The 24,526-nt window shown below is 51.3% G+C and overlaps 7 protein-coding genes across 7 annotated transcripts; all 7 read left to right on the top strand.

Moving 5' to 3' along the window:
- Positions 1–1,769: 1,769 nt before the first annotated feature.
- On the top strand, positions 1,770–3,778 carry PFICI_09322 (uncharacterized protein; the record flags this gene model as incomplete). The annotated part of the gene is made up of 2 exons (XM_007837903.1): positions 1,770–2,325; positions 2,394–3,778. 2 exons carry the CDS (start codon positions 1,770–1,772, stop codon positions 3,776–3,778), a joined length of 1,941 nt encoding a protein of 646 aa, XP_007836094.1.
- Positions 3,779–4,641: 863 nt separating this feature from the next.
- On the top strand, positions 4,642–7,602 carry PFICI_09323 (V-type proton ATPase subunit a; the record flags this gene model as incomplete). The annotated part of the gene is made up of 5 exons (XM_007837904.1): positions 4,642–4,872; positions 4,987–5,065; positions 5,119–7,137; positions 7,191–7,411; positions 7,471–7,602. 5 exons carry the CDS (start codon positions 4,642–4,644, stop codon positions 7,600–7,602), a joined length of 2,682 nt encoding a protein of 893 aa, XP_007836095.1.
- A 612-nt stretch (positions 7,603–8,214) lies between these two features.
- Positions 8,215–10,073, top strand: PFICI_09324 (uncharacterized protein; the record flags this gene model as incomplete). The annotated part of the gene is made up of 2 exons (XM_007837905.1): positions 8,215–8,821; positions 8,881–10,073. The coding sequence occupies 2 exons, from the start codon at positions 8,215–8,217 to the stop codon at positions 10,071–10,073; spliced, it is 1,800 nt and encodes a 599-aa protein (XP_007836096.1).
- A 782-nt stretch (positions 10,074–10,855) lies between these two features.
- PFICI_09325 (uncharacterized protein) lies at positions 10,856–12,534 on the top strand (the record flags this gene model as incomplete). Its single annotated transcript, XM_007837906.1, has 3 exons — positions 10,856–11,027; positions 11,089–11,873; positions 11,926–12,534. The coding sequence occupies 3 exons, from the start codon at positions 10,856–10,858 to the stop codon at positions 12,532–12,534; spliced, it is 1,566 nt and encodes a 521-aa protein (XP_007836097.1).
- Positions 12,535–14,911: 2,377 nt separating this feature from the next.
- PFICI_09326 (uncharacterized protein) lies at positions 14,912–16,909 on the top strand (the record flags this gene model as incomplete). The annotated part of the gene is made up of 2 exons (XM_007837907.1): positions 14,912–15,342; positions 15,415–16,909. The coding sequence occupies 2 exons, from the start codon at positions 14,912–14,914 to the stop codon at positions 16,907–16,909; spliced, it is 1,926 nt and encodes a 641-aa protein (XP_007836098.1).
- Positions 16,910–18,024: 1,115 nt separating this feature from the next.
- On the top strand, positions 18,025–18,934 carry PFICI_09327 (uncharacterized protein; the record flags this gene model as incomplete). Its single annotated transcript, XM_007837908.1, has 2 exons — positions 18,025–18,279; positions 18,377–18,934. 2 exons carry the CDS (start codon positions 18,025–18,027, stop codon positions 18,932–18,934), a joined length of 813 nt encoding a protein of 270 aa, XP_007836099.1.
- Positions 18,935–21,128: 2,194 nt separating this feature from the next.
- Positions 21,129–23,887, top strand: PFICI_09328 (uncharacterized protein; the record flags this gene model as incomplete). Its single annotated transcript, XM_007837909.1, has 3 exons — positions 21,129–21,245; positions 21,346–23,730; positions 23,789–23,887. The coding sequence occupies 3 exons, from the start codon at positions 21,129–21,131 to the stop codon at positions 23,885–23,887; spliced, it is 2,601 nt and encodes an 866-aa protein (XP_007836100.1).
- Between the last annotated feature and the right edge of the window lie 639 nt (positions 23,888–24,526).

Consider the following 24,526-nt stretch of genomic DNA (forward strand, 5'->3'; position numbering starts at 1 on the left):
AGTACATTCACCGCCAGCTTGGGGGGATTCTATGGGGCTAAAAAGGTTGACAGGGTCTTTACCCCAGATTTTCTTTCGCCTTACGAGGGGGGAGCCGCTTAAGAAGCATGCCGCTGCAACCCAGTAAACAGGCGCGGCAGGCCGGCGGCGGTTAAGGTACTTTGAGGAATTATGGGAGACAGGCACAAGGTGCAGGTATGCAGGTATGCAGGTCAGGTCAGGTCAGGTCAGGTCAGGTCTGACAGGGCGACCGATGACTTTGACTTTGTCAACCAAGGATACGTATTTCGGACCAGGCTGGACTCCAACATCACCTGGCATGCTGGAAGACAGACAGGCAATAATAGCTAATGTACCTAAAATGTAATTTCCAAGGTTCCCAGGCGACGATCGTTCACAATTTTCCGGCAAGCAGCAAGCATATCGTGATCCATTCTTTCCCATGCTCGCCCGACCCGACCCTCACTAGAAACCACAATTTCTGTCGTCCAGAGTCCACACACACACGTACATCCGACACGCCGACTGACCAACCTCGTCCCTTGCTAGCCGACCGACTGGTTTGAACAAACATGCTAAAAAGCCCGACGGCCAGGGGCCCAGTTTGGGTTCATCGGTCCAGCACTGAGGAGCCTGCAAAGTTATACACGTGTTGTACTATGAAGAATACAATAGCAGTAGCTACGGAATTTACGGAATACGGAATGCAAAGGACCACCTCATCCGCACCGCTGGTCTCGTCATTTTGGAGTCGTGCACATGGCGGCTGGCCCATGGGCTGCCTAGGTATTCTCATTACTCACAGATATCCAACCAGAGCACAAGTCTAGTCTTGGCCACTGGCAATATGGTCGTTGCTGTCACGCTGTCCGCCGGCGCCATGGACGAGTGCTCAGGTGACCAAAGGTGACAAAGAAAAGCGCCAGCCACAAGCTGCTCTCCCTTGTTTTCATTACCCAATCCGTGATCAATGGAATCTGCACAATGCTGCCCCGGAGGCAAAGTTTGCTTGGGCCATGGTGCCGCCCGGCACCTTACTATGACTACAATTAGCTTAAAAAAACCGACAACTACTGGATTGGGGGAGAGCTAGGAAAGCTATATTAATTCAAAAATCTGCATAACGAGCGGGAACCAGCAAATTGCAGCAGCTTGTTGTTCACCATCTCGCCGGCGCTAGCTCCAAACGTTGAGGTCTGCCCTTTTTACGTATTTGCAACCTCGCCCTCGCCCTTATACCGACGCACGGCCAGCCAATGCCCGCAACGCTCAACATAAGTAAGACAATACGACCCGGTTCTCATTCACCAGAAACTCGATTCCTGCGTGTCACAGATTCATAATCCTCGCGTTCGACGGGCCCATCATCTCTCATTCCCCGCATTGCGCCAACTCAAGCTGTTACCTAACAATCCGACATCTTGACTAATAGAAAGCTCATATCCTGGCCCCGTCTGTGCCTGCTCTTCTATCCTACGAGGCCGGGCCACCTTCCTGCCTTTATACGTACTATCCCGGGGGGGAACTCTCGTCTCCAGTTGTTTGATTTTCTGACCCCTACATACGTTATCATTATCAATACATTACCTACATACAATATACTTTGCATATTGTACTGTACCTCACCGGCGAGCCAGACACACACTATTGCCAACCCATCTCCCATTGCGCAAGGACCAGGACTGGACGGACGCGCCCGTACCGCACCGAAGGAAACTCTCTGCCCACCACTGATTGCTCCCTCTGCTCCCTTGTCGCAAAGATCAGCCATGGTCACGACACCGACCTTCTCGCAGTTGGGCCTGGGACCACCAGAGCAATCTCTCGGAGTCCCAGCCGAACTTAAGACCTGCCCTATGCCCCAGGCTATTAATAAGATGTCTGACACACAACAAGAGCAAGAGGAAAGGGAAATTTCTCCTGAAACTTCCGGTCGTTCATCCTTCTCTTCTGTTCGCGAGAACGATTCGGATCTTGCTCAGACCTTTACTAGCACCAAGGTGTCTTCATACTCTCGCGAACCGGAGGAGGACGCCGTGGAGGATTTGCCGTCACCTTTTGACATGGCCACCGTCACCGAGACACAGTTCAGACCACCACTTACGCGGCCAGACAGCAGGTTGCTCGGCAGCTGGCTTCCCGCCGTCGCTGCCGATGGTTTTCAGGGTTGGAAGCAAATCGACGTGAGAGGCAAGCCGGCAAGCAGGAGCTATGGCGATTTGCAAGCCTTGAGAATAGTATGGTCGTCGCCGGACGCTCCCACCAAGGCCAAGCAACCAGTCTTTGGTCAATCAGCCATTGAGACCTTGCCGCTCGAGCTACTCGGTATGTATACCTGGCAGTATAGGCATGATTGTGGAAAGACAAAAGGAAAAGAAGCTAATATGGCGTAGGCACTATTATTGATCATCTCATCCTCGATGTTCCGCCCAATGGACTCACGGCACGAAACGTAGATCTCATGTCGCTGTTGGTTGCGTCCAAGACATTGCATACAGCCACATTGAATGCGCTTTACAGGAACATCACAATTCCTCACTCCAGGATCTTCCGCAAGTTCCTCAACCACATTTCATCCAACCAGGAGCTTGGCACTATTGTGCGGCGGCTGGATTTCAGCCACTTCAACCCGCAAACACTCTTCTTGACAGCAACTGAACGTGCTTCAACTCAGAACCTGACACCTGAGACGCTGCTAAGATGCCTTGAGCTTACACCTTACTTGAGAGAGTTCTTGGCCCAAGAGTACATAGATGATGAGATTGATGTGAGCGTTCTCAAGAAGGTCTTCTTTGGACTCGAGAGGCTGCAAGCTGCGGATTTTACCGGCTGCTCCTCAGCTTCTTTCCGGGACCATATGATCTCGTTGGTGTCCGATGAATTGCCTGTCTCCATCTCCATGTCGCGGCTGTCTTTGCACAAGTGTATTAATTTGCCCGCCGAGGTGTTCTCTACTCTACTTCCAAAGCTGGCCCACTTGACTCATTTGGACGTTGCTGGCACCCGCATCACCGACGAGGCACTGCTATCCATTCCACCCACGGCCAGGCTCTCGCACTTGAACCTTGCCAAGTGCAAGCAGCTCACAGCCGGAGCTGTTATTGATTTCATTGCCCACCATCCCGCTGCCAAGGAGCTCGTATTCCTGAGCTTGGGTGCCGATGCCAGAAGCCATCAGCTTTTGGACTGCGATGACATTACTGCCCTGATCCCCATTCTACCATCTACCCTGCGCTCGCTGAGCCTCAAGGGTAGCAAGATGGAGGAGAAGCATATAGACATGCTTCGACCTCTATCCAAACATCTCGAGGAGCTGGCTCTGGGTCGCAGACTTAAGCTTAGTGACGTTGAGCGCCTGTTCAGACCAGACGAGAACGATGACGACCTGAGCATGGAGATTGATTGGGTGCCACATACCCTCAAGTACATTGACGTTTCTGACTATCTTGGCACAGAGTTGGATCTCAACTCCCTGCTTAACAGAAAAACTTCAATTCTCGAGAAGTACTCGGCACCCCTCGAAGTCGTCGAAATTGGCGACGACGTGTACAAGCGCTTGTCCAAGTCGCCGAGCGTGGAGAAGAGTGGCTGGACAGTCACCGAGTTTGGAAACAGGGCCTGGATGGTACGAAAGCACCAACTCGAGGACGGCCCAAGAGACTCTGGCATGCGCTCCTGGAAATGGGGTGCCTCGTTCTGGGGCATGCGCAAGATTCCCGTCGCCAAACAGGAGGTTGGCGGCATGTACGGCTCTTATATGTTCAAGCGAAAGCTTTGATTTCTCGGCATTGAGTCGGCGTAACAAAATGTTTTTCTTTTTTCGATATACCCACGCCTATGCCTGGCTCCAATCTGGAAAGAAAGAAAACTTAGCCAGAGGCGTTGGCTAGGATCACTCGGTACTCCTCTCGTTGGCATTTTCTGGTTTTATCGTTTCGCAACACCGCCACATGATGCATCGTTTGGGTATGAAAGCGCGGCGCACATGGGAAACGAAAGAAAAGTTTGTAAAACAAAGAAAAAAGGACACGCATAATTCAGCATAAAAGCGTAATGGTAGCATAGGATCGACCTCAGTTAGTATGAATCACGAATGCATGAAACCAAGTACAAGAAACTTGTCTTTTCGAATGCTGCTGTATAATCTGAGTGACTTGGCAATCAACGAAACGTGACTCGAAAGTATAATTCTTATGAGCCAATATACGATTTGTGTATCTAGCGCGAGATCGAAGCGTAGTTCTCACACCTTCGTTGAAATCTGGCTACTTATGGTTGACAACTTGAGAATATGGACTAGAGGATCTGTCACTATTCATGAGGCGCTGACTTGAATGTATAAGAAAACATGTTTGGATAAGTGATGGAATGCTGAAAATGTGGATATGGAAATGCCATGAGCGAGGCCCACCAGGTTGCTGTCGTCGCTCGTGTATTGTTTCCATCGTGACTTCTGAGCGCACGGTGCAATGCCAGAGCTCAAGCAGGCAAGGCGAACTGCTGCCAGGGAGGCGTGGCGCAGCTCCCTCCTGCTGCAGGCTTAATGACGTTTTTGCAGAATCGCTAGTGCTAAATCCATTACTTATGCATCTACGCGCACCAAAAGGTCGGGTAGAGTACTAGCTCCAAAACACCCAGGCAATGACACTCAGGTGCTACGGCCAAGCTTGCAACAACCTCAACATCACCTACGACAACCTGCATCTTGTCAAAACCCGCAGCTTCGGAGCCATATCGCCCATCATGGCTCCAAACCAAACGTCCATGTTCCGCTCGGCGGACATGAGCATGGTCCAGCTGTACATATCGAATGAAATCGGAAGGGAGGTCGTCAACGCCCTGGGAGAGCTTGGATTGGTCCAGTTCCGTGATGTACGTCGGCAACACCACCTCAACAACATCGATCATTTCCGCCAGTCCTTCGGGGATCAGCGACCCGCCGTCACATTTTTGCTTCGAACCCTTCTCGGCTAACAAAACATATAGCTCAACGGCGATGTCAGTGCCTTCCAGCGTACCTTCACCCAAGAGATCCGACGCCTTGATAATGTTGAACGCCAGCTTCGTAAGTCCCATATCACGTCCAGACCACAGCGAATACGCTTCTTACTTTGACAGGCTACTTCCATAGCCAGATGGAAAAGTCCAATATTCCTCTGCGAAAGTTGGATCTCGATGTCGAAAGCCTTGCTTCTCCCACCACGCACGAGATCGACGAGTTGGCTGAGCGCAGTCAGAGCCTGGAGACGCGAGTTGCATCCTTGAACGAGAGCTACGAAACACTGAAGAAGCGTGAAGTCGAGCTGACTGAGTGGCGATGGGTTCTCAAGGAGGCTGGAGGCTTCTTTGACCGCGCTCACGGCAACGTTGAGGAGATTCGACACTCGACCGAGGACGACGATGCCCCCCTTCTGCAGGATGTCGAGCAAAACGGCCAGGCAGCTGATGCTGATCGATCGTTCTCGGGCATGAACATTGGCTTTGTCGCCGGTGTCATCCCTCGTGACCGCGTCGGCCCCTTTGAGCGTATTCTTTGGCGTACGCTTCGTGGCAACTTGTACATGAACCAGTCCGAGATCCCGGAGCCTCTGGTCGACCCCACAACCAACGAGACTGTCAACAAGAATGTCTTTGTCATCTTTGCTCATGGTAAGGAAATTCTTGCCAAGATTCGCAAGATTTCCGAGTCTATGGGGGCCGAGCTCTACAAAGTCGATGAGGACGGCAACGAGCGTCGTGATCAGGTCCACGAGGTCAATGTCAGGTTGAACGATCTCCAGAATGTGTTGAGAAACACCCAGAACACCCTGGAGGCTGAGTTGACTCAGATCGCTCAGTCGCTGTCTGCTTGGATGATCCTCGTCACCAAGGAAAAGGCAGCATACCAGACGCTCAACCTATTCTCTTTTGATAAGCAGCGCAGGACTCTCATTGCTGAAGGCTGGTGCCCTACCAATGACTTGCCTCTCATCCGCTCCACACTTCAAGATGTGACAAACAGAGCAGGTCTCTCTGTTCCATCCATCATTAACGAGATCCGCACAAACAAGACGCCACCAACCTACTTGAAGACGAACAAGTTCACCGAGGCCTTCCAAACCATCATCAACGCCTATGGTACCGCAACGTACCAGGAGGTCAACCCTGCCTTGCCTGCTATTGTTACTTTCCCTTTCCTCTTCGCTGTCATGTTTGGTGACTTTGGTCACGCCGTCATCATGTTCCTCGCCTCCCTGGCCATGATCTACTGGGAGAAGCCCCTCAAGAAGGTCACGTTCGAATTGTTCGCCATGGTCTACTATGGTCGATACATTGCCTTGGTCATGTCTATCTTCTCGCTCTATACCGGTCTCATCTACAACGATGTCTTTTCCAAGTCCTTGACTCTTTTCGATAGTGCTTGGAAGTGGAACGTCCCTGATGACTGGAAGGAAGGCCAGACCCTTGATGCTCAGCTCGTGAGCGACTACCGCTACCCGTTCGGTATCGATTGGAGATGGCACGGAGCCGAGAACGATCTTCTCTTCAGCAACAGTTACAAGATGAAGATGAGTATCATCCTTGGTTGGTTCCACATGACTTACTCCTTGTGTCTTTCCTACTTCAACGCTCGTCACTTCAAGAAACCGATCGATATCTGGGGCAACTTTGTTCCTGGAATGATCTTCTTCCAGTCCATCTTTGGCTACCTGGTCATATGCATCATCTATAAATGGTCGATTGACTGGTCCAAGGCTGACTCTTCGCCTCCGGGTCTGCTCAACATGTTGATTTACATGTTCCTGCGACCAGGTTTCGTTGACGAGCAGCTGTATCCCGGACAAGGCACTGTACAAGTCATTCTTCTCTTACTCGCCTTCGTCCAGGTCCCTATTCTTTTGTTCCTGAAGCCATTCTATCTTCGCTGGGAGCACAATCAGGCGCGCGCCAAGGGCTATCGCGGTATTGGCGAACACTCGAGAGTGTCTGCCCTAGATGAGGACGAGGATGGCGATGGTCATGTCGGCAACGGTAGAGCCAGTTTCGACACGGATGACGGTCAAGGTGGTGCAACTGGTCAAGGTGATGATGACGAGGAGGGTCACCACGAATTTGAATTTAGCGAGATCATGATCCACCAGGTCATTCACACCATTGGTAAGTCGATTGACCGACATAATCCCCCATGGACGTTACTAACACGAAGCTAGAATTCTGTTTGAACTGTATTTCTCACACTGCTTCATACCTTCGTCTTTGGGCTCTGTCACTTGCCCACCAACAGCTCAGCGTCGTCCTTTGGAGCATGACCATTGGCGGTGTTCTTTCCAAGACTGGTGCCCTTGGAGTCATCATGATTGTCATTGCTTTCTACTTGTGGTTCTTCTTGACTTGCGCCATCCTTATTGCCATGGAGGGCTGCTCTGCCATGGTAAGTCTCCCAATGCCAACCTCAGGATTTTATGTTTTATTTGCTGACATTGTCTATAGTTGCACTCTCTACGTCTCCAGTGGGTCGAAGCACAGTCAAAGTACGCAGAGTTCGCTGGTCACATGTTCACGCCGTTCTCCTATGGCACCTTGTTAGAAGAGGACGAGGGCCTGGCCGAATTCCGAGGTTAATGTTCATTGTATCATTTGTAAAGATTGGAGGAATGTTTATGTATAGAAATATTTGTACGATGAGAGTCGTATTCATAGCATAGAACAACACTGATTATTTTTCGAATTTTTCACTTGGCGCCGGTAGTCGTGTGTATATGTCTCCACGAGGAGGTTGGGTATCAGGGTATAGAGGATCTCGATTTGTATGCTGCGCTAAACGGTGCAAGGCCTCGAAGCGATCACAGGATCGGAAAGCCAACCAAGCACTCGACGGGCAGAGATCTACAGGCATTGCCTTAGCCGCCAGCACTAACCACCACTTAGCACTAGTGTATGTGTGAACAGGTATCATTTACGCAAGACGGCGTCGACGCTTGGTGTCCAGGTATCTGACATGGGGGTCAGGTGTTTAAGACACACACTTTTTAGAGATTTCGTAAGGACTAAGACTCGTGTTGTGTTTCTATGACTAGGCGAGGAGTTGCAAAATAAGCTTTCGGAACGTGGAACATTGCTGTATTAGACCAGTGAGATCAGCCATACATATATGTCGACCAGCGCCATATATACAGATCTGTCTGTCTCTTGCTTTGGCAGTCGCAGCATGATAATACCTCTAATTACGAGGCCATGGCAGCGGAAATGACGCAAGAGCAAGAGCCTGGCGTCCAAGTCATAACGGTGACTAACGATGAAGGCACCGGCGAAGGACCTCCTCTGGTAACCCAGGACGGTGGCACACCCGAATCGGAGGCGCGCCGCTTGGAGAGTGCGCCCTGCTATATAATTTCGGGCACGACGGAGGCGGCGGTCGCCCAGATTGCCGCGAGTCCTGAGTCGCTACAACAGCAACTTGGAGAGGAGATGACCATTTTGGGAGCCGCGTCGAAACGTCTTGTGGTAGTCCACGGTTTGCCGACGGGGTTTACACCGCTTCTCAGCACAGAGCTGGGTATCGATCCAGATCTTATCAGGGCCGTGGCGGGCAGGAAAAGGTACCGTCCAAAGCTAATACCGGCGGGTTCTTGTCCTGCGAGTGTAGTTTCCTACGAATACCCGTTGCTATTGGGAAGTGATGGTACGAGGGCAGTTTATGAGGGCAATGGGGATTATGACGAGATTTACGGGCAGACCAGGGATGAAATGACTCCTCCACTTGTTTGCCCCATGGCGAGTTCTAGCAGTGATAATGTCGCCTTCTGCCGGGTCACGGCATGGCAAAGCGATACGAATAATGGTAAGTAACCTCTTGGGCTTCACTCATGTGAAAGTCGGGTGAGCTGATGATTTCACTAGTTCTGTTCTTGGATCGGCCGTCATGGCTAGGAACATCTTCTTCACCTGATGGCGATAGCTTGAGTGAGATGGATACACTTGAGAGGCAGGCTTGGCAGTGCGTATCTTCAGAAGAGTCCATGAACAACTTCACAAGCACCATCGAGACCATGGTTCATGAGCACTGGGTCGAGTTCATGGATGCTCTGCAGCCCGGCATGGATAAATCCTCGGAAGGTACAATGTCCTTGGCTTGGGAAATTCAAAGACGACTGGAAGCAAACCTACATGCATCGTTGTCGTCGTCCTCGTCCTCCAGTGGCGGTAGTGTTCCTGGTCTACAAGCGTATAGCGCAGTGAGACCGAATTGGCAAGCACTGCTTGATCGAGGAGAGCGTCACAGGCGACTGGCATTTGACATTGCATCGCTCAAATCCCGGATAGAACGGACCGTGATATGGCCACCCGAAACCATAGAAAAGCCACGTCAGCCAGGCGGTAACGCAACGCCGTGGTATCCCGACGAGGTCAAGCAGGAGTCGCTACAGACAGAGGAGAACCAGCGGAGTCTCGACCGAGTGAGCTACCTCGGCGGCGTCCTCCTTCCCGTCTCCATTGTCTCGGGCATATTGTCCATGGGCGACACGTTTGGGCCCGGTGGCGACCTCTTCTACGTCTTTTGGGCCGCTGGTGTGCCGCTTACCGTCTTGACGTTGCTGGTGATTTACGCCGACTCGATCCGGCGCGAAGTCGTCTACGTGCAGACGAGTCACCGGGGAGGTGATTCTTCATCCGATTCCTCGTCGCATCAGGTTGCTGGGGACGGGAGTGGCGAGGAGGGGTGGAGATGGAATCGTATGGGTAATGAAGAACAAGTCACGGTCTCCATGCCCGACCTAGAGAGTGCATTTCCGCCCACCGTGCCGTACACGGAACAGATTCCTATTTCCGAGCCCATCAGCGCGGTTCCGGCTGCATCTCCGTATCCGAGGCTGGACAAGGCGAATTCGGTGGCTTCGGAGCCCGTGGCCATGTTGGAGCCGAGATTTGGCAAGAAGAAACCACACGACAAGGCGACATGGGAGAGGAGGGAATTGGGGTGGATGGGTGCGGCCATGTGTGCGTTGCGGCTTTCAGAGCTGAAGAGGCAGCAAAGGCCACCGCGGGCCGTCGGTCGATCAGAGAGTCGATTCACAACCACCCCGAGACTTTGAGTCTTCGCTCCAAAGAGCGAATTATGAACTTGGTAGACTACAATATAGAAAGTTCGAGCATGCATATACCTGTGTTGCCTGAAATCTCCTTTTCTTGTCGTTGAGTTGAGTGGTGATAAGGCACCAAAGAAATGATGGGTCTTTGCCATTTTCCATATTCGTTGCCCATTACCTGTTTATTGGGATGCTGATCTCCTTGTTTATGCCACATTCGCTTTTTATGTGTTTGGCATTTTCTTTGATAACCCACTCCGCGTGGAACTCGAAAGATACAACGATCGATGGATATACTTGTCACTATTCTATCTCCTCAATCGGTCCACAGTTATGGATCATCTGGATAAGTATACCGGTGTTAATGAATAGTGGCCGTTGGATACATGATTAGGTATTTTTGCATAGTTTCCACAAGACGAACCTAAGAACCTATTGCCTGAAATTCATTACTCCCTATGATCGCAGTAGAATTTTGGCATGAAATATGGTATTGACCGCGGCAGTATTCGCCGGCACTTGCCTTTTCGGTGCATGTCAACCCAAAAAGCTGGGTCAGGGGCGCCAGGGGTCAGCTGCTATACACGTAACGGGACCCTCCAAAAGGCCCCACCTGACCGCCTGTTCTGTTGTCCTACCACGCATCCAAAGTCCGGGGCCCCGAGGTTCAACTTGACTTCGACAACCACTTTTACCCACGACGAATATACGCAGCACAGCATAGTTTGCAGGCCTCATTCTCATCAATGGACTGTGCTGGTACTACCGGCGCTGGCAAATAAGCAAACATGGACGAGTCGGCGAACGCACCGCTTATACCCCATCGCGAAGACACCAACGACCATCACGAGGATACCGAGAATGTCCCGGACGCGGAACTGCTGGTGCATGATGGCAGGATAGGCGCATTCTTGTGGCTCTTGGTGCTTTCTGCCGGCATCAGCGGATTGCTATTTGGATGTGAGTTCCCTCCAGCAACATTAGATTCCGACTTTATCCACTGACATGTTCGCCCCAAAAGATGATACTGGTGTGATATCCGCGACCCTCGTATCGATAGGCACTTCGCTCTCCGGCAGAGAGCTGACTTCACTCGACAAGTCCGTGATCACGTCCTCCGCCTCGCTCCTTGCTCTGCTAGCCTCCCCGCTGTCCTCTATATTGGCTGATGCCTACGGTCGCAAGCGCGTCATTCTTTTGGCCGACGTGCTCTTTGTCCTCGGTGCTGTAACACAAGCCGGCAGTTATACCGTGTCTTCCATGGTTCTGGGAAGGTCCATCGTCGGCGCTGGTGTTGGAGCCGCCAGTTTTGTCACACCCATGTATATTGCTGAGCTCGCACCGGCCGCGCATCGGGGCCGGCTTGTTACCATGAACAACCTTGCTGTCACTTTTGGTCAAGTGGTTGCATATATTATTGGATGGCTGTTCACCGAGTATGGCGATCCATTGACTGGGTGGAGGTGGATCGTGGGTCTTGGTGCCGTTCCGGCTGCCCTGCAATGCGTTCTGCTCTTCTTCATGCCTGAAACGCCCAGATGGCTGGTCCAGGCAGGCAAGTCTTCGGCTGCTAGACAGGTCATCCAGAGGACTCTTGGTCTCGAATCGCCCAAAGATGCTGCTGTGAGGGCCGTCTTGGCCGACATTCAAACTGAAGTCCGCGAAGAGGCGCAGAGCAGACGGCGCGGCGGCAAAGAGAGCCAAAGCTGGCTTTATGGCTTCCGCGAGCTTGTGACCGTCCCAAAGCACCGTCGCGCGCTGACTATCGCATGTCTGCTGCAGGGTGTGCAGCAGTTGTGCGGTTTCGTGAGTTGCCTCGCCCCATACCAACCAATTATAAGACTAACAAGATATATAGAATTCGTTAATGTATTTTTCAGCGACCATTTTCATGCTTGTCGGGTTCTCTGACCCGACCCTTACCTCGCTTAGCGTTGCTGTAACAAATTTCTTGTTTACTGTAGCCGCACTACTTGTGATTGACCGACTTGGTCGACGACGCACCCTCCTGTACTCGATTCCTTTCATGGTAGCGGGCCTGGCTCTGTCTGGATATGGATTCACCTCTATCCATCTATCTACCACGGACAATTCCGCCCCTGGAACAAGTACAACGCCAGAGAAGACGGCAGCTGCGACTATTCTGGTGAGCATGATCATCTATGTGGCGTCCTATGCCATTGGACTGGGTGTTGTACCCTGGATGCAGAGCGAATTATTCCCGCTCAGCGTGCGCTCACTAGGCAGTGGCATTGCGACAGCGACGAATTGGTCGGCCAACTTTGTGGTGGGACTGACATTCTTGCCGCTTATGGATGTCTTGACACCGACGTGGACATTTATGCTTTACGCGCTTGTCTGTGCTATCGGCTGGGTTGCGATATGGCTCATTTACCCAGAGACATCTGGACTCACGCTCGAAGAGTGCACCAACCTGCTTGAACATGACTGGGGTGTCCGCAGGTAATCCGCTGAGACCAGCTCAAGGTGATACTGAGTATACTTGGACCAAGACTATGCCATCAATGCTTCGTCCTCTGCACTATATCGCGGTCGGCCACGTCACTTGACAAGCCCATAGAGTCAAGACTTGAAGAGTAGAATTTCTTTCTTCACGTATATAGATAGATTGCTGTAAGCGTCAGCTCGTTAGCATCAAGGAAAGGATAGAACTCAATGGCGTTCTGGCGCAACAATGTTGGACCACACGTTTGGTCTATTGCCATTGGCAATGAATATGGAGTAGATGAGTTACCTACCCGGGTACTTATCTTGTTATAGACTGCAACTATCTCCATCAACAACTGATATTTGCTCGGCTAGCTCAGTTGGTTAGAGCGTCGTACTAATATTCTCCACAAGGGAATATAAAGTAATGCGAAGGTCCTCAGTTCAATCCTGTGGCTGAGCAAATTCTTTCTTTTTGCTGTTTATACAAAATTTTTCGGCCTTGAGCTTCCTTTTCGGCCCTGTTCTTTGCTTCTAGCGTTGTGTCTTCTAGCAGCCCCACGGGGGGTTCCATCGGAGTTGTCGCTCCGCAGTGGTACCCGTATTCAGACGGATAGGACTCTGAAGATTCGGGACCGGAATGAGATGGATATAATAGGGAGACCGAGCACTCGGTGGTGACAAGCCAGAACTGTGTACAAGGTACAGAGTATATTTATAAATATCCGGAATTCAATGTGCGAGTTCCGAGAAATAATGCATGCGCCTAATGTTTTGCCATACCAAATATATGAGGAATCATTAAATCACCCGCCGGGCTACCTAAGCTGGCGACAGCCCAAAAAGTCCCAGCTGTACGCCGCTGAGTAACGGCCATCCATGGCATCGGGTCACTAACCGGATCATCTGCCGTAAGGAACTAGGATCGCCCGTCATCTAAGGTTACCTGAGATGGTGTTCGAGCCAAGGAGCCAAGAGGCTCGCGACGCGAGAGTCTCTGTGCTGCGCTAAGTCCGGGCGCCATAACTGCTGTTGAGGAATGAGAAACCAAATATTTTCGTTGCAGCTTACGACACCCTTCAACAATCAGTCTTTCGGAAAACCATAGGAGTCCGGGCATCTCCATTAAAAGGATTGCACGGCCATCGCAGTACCTTAGTTGCCTCAATATGCCCCATAATCGGCTGCTGACCGAGACAGAAATTTCTACCAATTTCCAATATCCCCGCCAGAGGTATACTCGCAGACATGCCGTGGACTCGATCCCGGGCACTAAAGCCGTAAACAGCCGTGGCAACGCGGTGCTTGGATCGGTATTCGCCCCTAGAACGTGGCCGATAGTGGGCTGTCATTTCATTAATCGGCCATTCCATGCCATAGCTTTTGCAGCTTGTCTGCTCCACCAGATTTACGCCCTTTTGACATCTGGTCTGGCCTCTTGTAGAAAATTTTCTATTCTTTACAGTAGTGATTACCTGTTCTAGTTGTAGGGCAAAAGAAAAGAGTCATATTCTTGATGCAGAGAGTCTCGAGTCGTGATTCGTGAAACCCCCGGCTTACAGGGCAGAGGGCCAAGACGGGAATGGCGTCATGAACCTCGCCTTGTCAGTATAATCGCGAGTCAGCCCGCCCAGCCCTTTTTGGATGGTGAAGTTTTTTTCTTCTGTCTCTTGGCTGTCTTAACTAATCCATAGCTTGTTGACTAATGTAGTATTTAGCTTTGTCTGGAACTTGGCCCCTTCCCCCGAGCTTTGTTACAGGTAAACTCTGAATAGTAGTAGAAGCTGGTCCGGAACCTGACAAAACCATTGCAAACCTGACAGTCAAGGGAAAACATGACTCCATCGATTACCAATATCTGCCCAATGCACCCCTGAACGGGTAGCCCACAAGCTTCGTACCCCAGTCCGGGCTGTTCCCTTTCGGCTCCCGTGTTGGTGAATTTTCTATGGAAAGCCCTTCGTATGGGAGGGCAATTTTTATCAGCAGGACAAGCTAGAGGGTACCCTCAGTAGCTCAGTTACCCCCTGGTAATCCAAAGTACTACCCAAATAATGTCTACAATACCTACCCTAGGGGTTTGAGAGAAAGTTAAAGAACGAGCTGTGCCCACCCTCAATTACAAAGATCTCTTTTGCCCTTTGCTCTTTTTTTTTTATTTCAACTTAATCCTCCTGTAGAACATTCCTGGAGTCTGTAATTGCTCTCTCATACCTACTTAATCTAATAACATCCTCTGCTTGCGCTGCAGCTCGTCCCCAAGAAGAGAAGCTTGGCTGCTCACTCGTGAAGCTTTAGTGCTTGTGACGTAGTCTTTGCGATAACCTCGAGTATAGCTGCCACTTTCAAATCCCCCGCGACAAGACTCGGGGCAGCCCCAATTCACAGAGGAAACCATGGTGCAACTGGACGAGGTTGACCGCGAGTTGATCGCGGCCGAGGAGGACGCCCAATGGCAAAACCACCAGCAGCAACAAGGTGTAAGGAGGCCGAGCAATGAGGTCGAACGAGTCGTTACCGCGTCGTCCGTCTCGACGTCCTCGAGCTCTGGCATGGGAAGGCAACGAACGGTCGGCATGAGCAGAGTTCCTACGCAACGCGATCTCGAGAGGCACCCGACCGAGCTCAGCCGGATTCACACGGCCCGCAGCCAGCACAGCGAGACCATTGGGCGCAGCTTGCGCAGCCGTCAGTCTGCAAAGCCGTTGCCAAGCTTCGGCGCCGGCAAGCCCTTCCCTCCTCCTCTGCCGAACCAAGAAGAATATGTCGTCGAGTTTGATGGACCAGACGATCCGTATCATGCTCAGAACTGGCCAACCAGCAGGAAGTGAGTCAATTGGGAATTCTTTTATTCTTTGTGCAATAGGGATGCCTCGATGTTAACGCGCTCTTCCCATAGGCTCCTGACCGCTGCCATGCTGGGCTATACCACCATGACATCCGCTTTCACCTCGAGTATCTTTTCCGCTGCCACATCACACGTCGCCGCCGAGTTCGACGTCAGCTCGGAAGTAGGCATTCTCGGAGTCTCGCTCTACGTCCTGGGCTTTGCGACGGGTCCTACCTTTTGGGCGCCGCTGTCTGAGTTGAAGGGCCGAAGGCTGCCCATTGTCATATCAATGTTTGGCTTCTCCGTCTTTACCATTGCCTGCGCTGTCGCCAAGGATTTGCAAACTCTTTTGATCTGTCGATTCTTTGCCGGTTTCTTTGGAGCTTGCCCCTTGGCTGTTGTTGCTGCCGTGTTTTCCGACATGTTCAACAATGCTACTCGTGGTGCCGCCATTACGATTTTCTCCATGGCCGTGTTTACCGGCCCTCTCCTGGCGCCTTTTGTGGGCGGCTTCATTGTCACCAGCTATTTGGGATGGCGATGGACAATGTACATCACCTCGATCATGGGCTGGGTTGCATTTATTCTCGATTTCCTGTTCCTCAAGGAGACATATCCTCCCGTTATTTTGATCGAAAAGGCAGCAGAGCTACGCCGACGCACCAAGAACTGGGGCATTCACGCCAAGCAGGAAGAAATCGAGGTCGACTTCAAGGAGCTGCTTCAGAAGAACTTTACCCGACCCATGCGTCTCCTGTTCTTTGAGCCCATTGTCACTCTTCTGTCCATTTACATGGCTTTCATCTACGGTCTGCTCTACTTGTTCCTGACTGCGTACCCCTTTGTCTTCCAGGGCGTCCATCACTTCAACGCTGGGCAGTCTGGTCTTGCATTCTTTGGAATGATTATCGGTCAGCTCATTGCTGGCACGGTTGTTTTGCTTGACCAGCCCAGATATCAGAGAAAGTTGGCCGCCAACAATGGTGTGCCCGTTCCCGAATGGCGTCTCCCTGTGGTTATTGCCGGTGGAGTCGCCTTCACTGGTGGTATCTTCTGGTTTGGATGGAGCGGTTACAGAGCTGATATCCACTGGATCGTTCCGGCTGCCTCGGGTCTCCTGACTGGTTTCGGACTAATGGCCATCTTCCTTCAGGCTCTCAATTACCTGGTGGATGCCTATCTCATGTTTGCCGCCTCTGCCATTGCTGGCAACACCTTTTTGCGATCTCTCTGCGGCGCCGGCTTCCCGCTGTTCTCTACCTACATGTTCAACGGACTGGGCATCAACTATGCCTCGACCGTCTTGGGCTGTGTGGCGGGTGTCCTTGTCCCCATTCCCGTCATTTTCTACCTGTACGGTGGCAAGATCAGATCTAAGAGTGCCTTTGCACCAACTAACGTCAATACTCCGCCGGCTGCAGAGGAGGAGGATACCGCGGGCCTCGAAAGCAGTGAAAATAGTACTTCTGACGGTGCCAACGGCGAGAAGACCGAGGCTCCTGACCATGCAGCCCTCTCAAACGTTACGAAATTGCAGCAGGAGAGGTCAAGGGGCCAGGTATAACATACCCACATGTCAAGCGAACATGGAAGCGTATGCTTGCGTCTTGAAAGAAGATGGCTTCAAGAAGTAGGATTCATCATCAAAGACTGGATTGATGACTTCTCGTCCCAATTTATTCACGTCTGAAATGGATTATGACGAGATCTTTTGCGAATTTATAGCGTCTGGAAAAAAGATCAAGCACCTTGATTTATGTTATGGCGGTTTAGCCTTGTGTGTTTAGCCACCTCATCGCCAGGGGCAGTGAGAGTGGATTGATAAAAATAGCCCCTTTGCAAATAATAATAAATACTAAAGAAAAAGTTAAAACAAACTTGAACCACTGATCTTGATTTTTCTCCCCCTCCTTCACATCAAGTCCGTATTGTTTCGAAGCTTTCCACCTACTTGCAAAGTTGGATCATTTTTCAATAGGTAGCCACAAACAGTAAACCATGTGGCGGGTATGCTCTCCATGCTTTCAGTGCATGCTTTGCATGACTTGATTTAAGATATGGTGCTACTTGTGCTTGAAAGACAATTTAGAGTAATGGGTTGCGTGCGTTACTTTCCGCTGATACCGAAGGATCGAAAACCAGAGCTGGTCGCAAAGGTTATGATCACTTACGAGGTGGACAACATCATGTAAAACACAGAAAATAGAATGGATACCCATCATGCTGGCACCTGGTATACTTGTACATATATAGCATCAGGCAAAGCTGAAGTTTGTATAATTACCAGATGATATCTCGCCCAGCAGCTTTCTTGAACCTGGTTTTGCAGAACAGCCAGGGGAGCTCGAGATATTGATTGCTCTTAACCTGGAACTGGAATCGAATGCAACCTTGTATAAAACAAGGTACGTACCGGTGCAGTAGCGGCACACCCCACCAAACCTTTTGCATTAGCGGTCCCCATAACCAATGCACAATACATTGTACGTACGTTGTAGCTACTGCCCACATCGTCACCTCGAACTGGCCACGTCCATCACGACGACATCTCTTTAGAGAAGAACGAAACATCGTGGTCCCGCGATCCTGATCATGACCACTGCGCACCTCCGTGTCTAGCTTTAAATTACCGTGGGGAGACGATTTACCCATTCGACTACCCATCCATCGAAAAACGAAATGTCCTTTACCAATGCCCCCGTCACGCGAGGGCTCGTCTACGGCTTGATCGGGAGCTCCATCGCGGTCAGTCTCCTGGACCTGAAGCACTACTTTTACATTCTGGTCGACCTGCACCTCTGGCGCTTCCACCAGGTCTGGCGCACCCTCATCTATCAGCTATGCTATACCAACTCGTCCGAGGTCCTTTTTGGCGCAATCACTCTGTATAGCTTGCGAACCATTGAGCACTTGTGGGGATCACGCAAGTTCGCTGTACGTTTTTGATGACTTGCTCCCCAGATGGGAAGAGGCACTTTGCTTGCCTATTTCCTTTTTGTTGTGCGTTTCTTACTGACTGAGTCACTCGCAGTCGTTCCTCGTCGTGACATCGCTACTTACGAGCATATTACCGACGGCAATACTTGCCCTGGTCTTGAGGCCATTGACCTTTGGTGTGTTCAACTACTTACCAGCAGGCCCGACACCCATCTTGTTTGCCCTGCTGGCACAGTACCACGCCATTGTGCCGCACATGTACAAGTACCGTATAGCCACGTCCAACACGCCCAGCGATCGATTCCAAGGCTTTACGCTGTCCGATAAGACCTATAAGTATTTACTGGCGGCGCAGTTGGCATTCTTTCAGTGGCCAGGATCTATTCTGGGGGCCTTTATTGGCTGGACAGTCGGATACGCCTGGCGATTGGAACTACTTCCCCGAGCTCTGACGAAATGGAGAATACCCGGCTGGATGGTGGGGGTCCGCACGCAGAGGCGAAGTCAAGAGTTTGAAGGCCTCAGAAGGAGACTGGAAGGCGAAGGGTCAACAGGTACCGCCAGCGGCATTGAGAACGGTGCCGAGGGAGAGGGCGGACGCCGACGGAATATAGGCGAGCAGCTCGTGGACCGTTTTGGAGGAGCAATCTAGAATCATTCCTAGCACGGTAGGCAAAATTAGATGATCCCGTTGGATCTTCATGTAAACAAAGCTCTCGTCAGATGGCCATGGAGCTCCCGCAGCTCGCGTGGGCGCTCTGGGATTGCATCGTCATCCGCTGCGTGGCCGCTCCGGTTTAGTCCTGTACTATCATTGATTACAGCAAAACTTAAAAATTACTTGGCCGGTGGGATCGCTACGAGGAGCTGCCAAACCAGAAGACAGATCGCGAGGCATGCAAGGGATATCCTTACGATTGGCTGAGGCAGTATCCGTATCATAGGGCACTACTCATCTTGGGGATTAGAGAGCAACAAATACGAATAAATACTGCTCGTTCAGCATGCGATATCCGGATCACGATTCGCATTCATATTTTTGGGGGAGAACTTTCATGAGGGTCATGAGATCGTCCCCCGACAAGGCGCTGCTAAGGACGCACAGCCCGAGGTGATGAGGCGGCAGATCTCGTCAGCGTTCCCTCCCTCCCTTTGGCTCGCCCGTGCCGGTTCTAGTACTATTACTCACAAATGTCCTAAATGGGCAAGAAACGGGCTCGTGCTGGTGGGAATGGAGACGAATACATTACCATAGATTTTAGTTCGTGCGCGGAACAGAAAAAGCAGCAAGCACAGATGCCGCTCGGGAAATTAGCAGCCAATTGCCGACCCGTCCGATTCATTTGAATGAACAAAAAAAGTAGCAGACGAAGAGAAGGGGAAAAAAGAGGATTCGAAGATTGACGAGATGTGACGACATGAAACACACAACAGTTGTACCGTAGTACAGGTTTGATTCCTGTTGGACAGTTAAGAGCGTGCAGGACAGAAGTCTCAGCCCCCTCCTCCAGCAAGACGTTGACATGTCTTCCCTTCTGTGGAACAGAGCCAATCGCATTGCAACAAGACATGTTCCGTTGTGGTTTTTTTTTTTAGGGGTTCGAAGCGCTGCGAGCCACCGGACAATGGGGTGGGTGGGTGGGGAGACACGTTGAACAAGTCAGCTATGCGAACTCTCCAAGAGTGCGAATGACAGGCCGCGCAAACAGAAAATAAGGGACCTGCAAGCAAAGTCAATACATTGTATGCCGAGGGAGCTCAACCTTAAAAAGGTCGGATTTGTCTTTGAGGAGGGGGACTTCTAGGTGCGACAGCGCGGCAGACAGTTCAGAGATAAGTTTTTCCATCGAGCTGTTCTTGTACCTAGTTGTGATAATAAAATCATCAATCCATCGTGCGCACAACCGACCCGTCTTCAGTCAGCAACGGCGTGCAAAGACCAGACGGACCAGCCACGACAAGATGTCCAAACAGGGGATATGCAAATTGTATTACCGTCTGTAGGCTAGCGAATCCCATCGACTGGATCCCAAGATGCCCAAAGGAGAAAGGCTAGCCCACTTTTCGCAGGTGTCAACGCTCGTTCTGGGCCAGGGGAAATGCCTGGTTGAGTGGTCGGACTGCCCTGGGTCCTGCGTCTGCGCGGCTTTGAGGGGGGTCTCGGGGGCCATGCAGCGATGCAACTTCGAATCTAATGTTATTATTCCCCCCGGCAAGAAGGAGAACCGCCCATAGGTCTCCCTTTCCTTCGTCCCCCCTGCCTGTCTTTGGTCTTCTCTTGACCTTGCATGCGTACCGCGCGCAGCAACCAAAGTCACTCACTCACTTTGACACTTGACTGCTCCAGCCCTCCAACCACCAACAAATCTCCCTTCTTTCCTCAATCGTCGTCGCCTGGTGGTTGCGCCCAACCTAATCCTCTTCCAGACGCATGTTTCTTGGTCACTTGCCGTGTTTTTGCCTCGAACAGTCATCTTTTCTTTTCTCTTTGCACCTCTTGTCCTGCGCGCCAGTCTTTTTTCAACTCGTATTGTACATATAATAATAAACGTCCCGCAAAAAGCCCGAGCCCGTCCGCTTGTCGATCCTCGGAGCCAATCGACTTTACTCACTAGTACTTCACTGCCCACCCCCGGTGAGAGACGCGAAAACGACCGACGACGTGCGAGAGAGAAAGAGACGAACAGAGGAATCAGGCAGCAGATAACTCCAAACGAACGCAAAAAAGAAACCCTCTTTTTACACCTCAAGCCTCTGCTCTTCTCTCAACCCACCCTTATTTACGCCTTGTTGGATAATGTCTTTTTGATACGTGCGCATGAATTTGCTTGGAATATACACAGAATATGAACGGCATAGCGGCGAGGGGCCCGAATGGGTACGATGCGAGGCCACAGCCGCCCAGGCCATTGGGCGCTCTCAATGGCCCCGTCGTGATCGATGGCTATAGACAGCATGATTCCGTGAGTAATCCCCAGAAGTTTAATCCGGTATGGCCAAGATTTCTTCTATTGTTGTCATGCATATGCGTGCTGCAGACCGGCATGCTAACAATGGTGACAGAGAAATGCAGAGAGAATGCAGAGTTCGGCACATGTGGATTTGCGGGACCCGGTGCAGATGCATCTGCTCACCGAGACGGCCTTGTACGACAGCAGGGAGTACGAGATCCTGTCCCAGGAGGAGGTAGACGACCTGAAGAAGGAAGTCCGGTTTCTCAGCGAGATGATCGAGCAGACCCGGTCCAAGTTGATTGTTCAGGCCAAGTTCCGGGACGCTGCCGTATCCATGGCACGACTGTATACGCCAGCATCCAAGCGTAAGAGCTTGTTAGGTAACCGGACCAGTGTGAGCAGTTCTGCTTCCGAGGTCGAGGCCGAACGTGATGCGATCTTGAAGCGTTGTGATTCTCTCACCTCGGAGCTTCACAACCTGGAGACACGCATCATTGAGCCACAAAGGCGGCTGCTCGAGCACACGGCAGGTATCCTGCAGCTCACACACAAGAACCCGGGCAAGAACAGAGGCGCGGGAACGCCACGGATGAGAGCCCCGTTGGTGAATGGGATCCCGGCTAGCCCTGAGAGCATGTATACCACGTCCAATGGTAGAAACAGCATGGATGCCGACGACATACCTTCCTTTGACGAGGACTCCTGGACCAGGTCCTTCGACGATGTGCTGGACTTTCCTGGAATGAACCCAAAGAAAAACACCATCGAGATACCCCTGAAATCACCAGTACGGGTCCAGCATAAACAGCTTACCGAGGAGAGCGAGAGGCTTCGAGAGGAGAATTTGTCGCTGCAGCAGGAGGCTGAGGAATTACGGAAACAGACCGCATCCCTCAGCGCAGAGTTGGAGACGGTGAAACGGGAAGGTACTGATCAGTGGCGACTGATTTCGGATACCGAGCAGAAGTTGGAGATGTTCAACGAACAAATGCGGGAGATGATTCTGAAGGCGGACCCAGTAAAGAATGCCGACTACAGCAGTCCCCCATCTGGCCAGATGGAACCTGGGAATCTGCTTGGTAGCCATTTGGAATATCTGCAAAAGGCCCTCGCCGCCATGAATGACAGCTCGGGCAACAACCGAGAGGCTTTGGAAACACTCTTTGACCTCAATGGTCAGGTGCAACATCTTCTCACGTCCAACGACGTGGAATATTCGAGCCCACCCAGTGCCGAGGCTGGATTCGAGGAGCAGGTCAGCTACATGTATGGTGCATTCTCTGCCCTTGACACCACTCTCAGAGTGGCCAATGAACGGTCGCTTGCTGGCGCCGCCGACCGGCAAAGGGGTGAACAGAATGACGCCGTCCTCATGGGTGTTTGGGAGATTATTCAATCTGGCTTTGCTGATATCGAGCAACAAAGGCAAGACAGAAAGCAGACTCGCATGGACAAGGGCCTCGAGCCCGAAGACGACGACATGTCGGATACGGAGGCTTTCGATCTTAACGAGGAGTACTCTCTGGCTGCTTTCTCTACCAAGGTGCAGTGGCTGTATGCCCAGGCTACAAACCTCAAGGAGCAAAAGACCGTCCTGAAGCGACAAATCAAGCAGCAACGTGAACTCAACAACAAGTCGGATAGCGAGAAGGACGAAGTCTTGCGACTCAAGGATGGCGAGCTTGAGCAGACTCGTGCTGCGCTTGCCCGCGTGGAGAAAGAGGCCAGCGACGTCCGCCAAAAGCTCTCTGACGCTGTGAACAAGTACGAAACTGCTCAGAACCACATTGCACAGTCAAGCACGGAGCAATCCTCGGCCATAAGCGAGGCTCAGAGTCAACTCAAGGAGCGCAATGCCCAGCTTTCCAACTTGCAGGCCAACACCCAGGAGTTGCAAATGCGCCTATCTGCCGCCGAAGCCAATATTACTACCATCACGAACCAGCTCAGACTGGCCAACGATGCTAAGTATGCTGTTGACCTGCAACTCGAGGAGAAGGAGAAGGAGATGAAGGCTCAGCAGGAAGAGCTCGACGAGATGACTGGCATGGTTGCTGAATATAAGATTGAAGCTACGCTTGCTAAGGCCGAGCTAGATGGTGCATATGGCAGCCGTCGTGAGCGGGCTGCAGATGCCGCAGCTCTCTACAACAATGCCGAGTCAGCCAAGTTGCAGCTTAGAGTCGAACGTCTCCAGCCTCGCATTGATGAACTAGAAAGTGAACTCAAGGGAACCGTCAAGGACTTGAAGGACATTACGAAACAGGCGATCGATGCCGAGACCAAGATAGCAGATCTCGAAACTGAACTGGACCGGGTCAACCAGCGGGCTCGCAAGGACAAGGAGCAACTCCAAGAGTCGCTCGACCAGGAGAGGCTCAAGGCTACCGCCATGCCACTGTCGCCCAGCGGACGGCCCAACGCCAGCATCTTGACGGATTCGTACAGAGACGCGCTCAGAGCAGAGAGAAAGAAGTACGAGCAGCAGCTCAGGGTATGTTATGAAACTTTCACTACTCTTATTCATTCTCGGGCACTAACACAATTTCTAGGAGGAACAAATGAACAGGAGAAAGATCGAGGAGGAACTCAGACAACTCAGAAAAGCCATGGGCCCGGGCAAGAGCCCGCTCAGCCCAGGCCTGAGGTGATCCCGGAGCGAGACCAGCGAAAAGTTTTGACTGTTATTACATTCCGGCATAATATTTACGCTTACATGATCGCTTCTTGTATCAATATTTTTGGCGTCCTTTTTTGCATGGGAAGGTTTTTTTGGATTGAGAAGACCTTCACGATTCTTGTATAAGCGGCTTTTTGGAAACAAAATCAAACTTGGGGAAACTCACTCTTCTTGATCGAAGAGAAGTCAGTTGGATTCCGCCATGAGCATTGATGGTGCATATATGAACTATAGATGGGGAATGGAGAACGAGCTTACTGCTAGCGACACTCCCGAGGGGGAATAAGATAGTATTTTAATTCGACTGATTGTCGGCAAATCCATGGCTCGTTGGACCGTGAGAATTGATGTTTGATATTCTGGCTGCACATGTACCAGTGGAGATGATGTCGTCCTCTCCTGGTCTCGTGTATATATATGTACAGACCAATGTATCAACCTCCAAGACGCGGTGGACGAACCGCTTCTTGGCAAATTGACGTGTTATAATCACCTACTAAGATGAGATCGACCTAGTCACAAATTGACGCGAGAGGGAAAGAAGACACACTGTAACATGATGTCATCGGTGGTTCTTTTTTGTTGTTGCAAAAGCTGACGACATCTTTTT

This window comes from Pestalotiopsis fici (genome assembly GCF_000516985.1).
Source record: "Pestalotiopsis fici W106-1 unplaced genomic scaffold PFICI_Scf_6, whole genome shotgun sequence".
Taxonomy (NCBI): Eukaryota; Fungi; Ascomycota; class Sordariomycetes; order Amphisphaeriales; family Sporocadaceae; genus Pestalotiopsis; species Pestalotiopsis fici.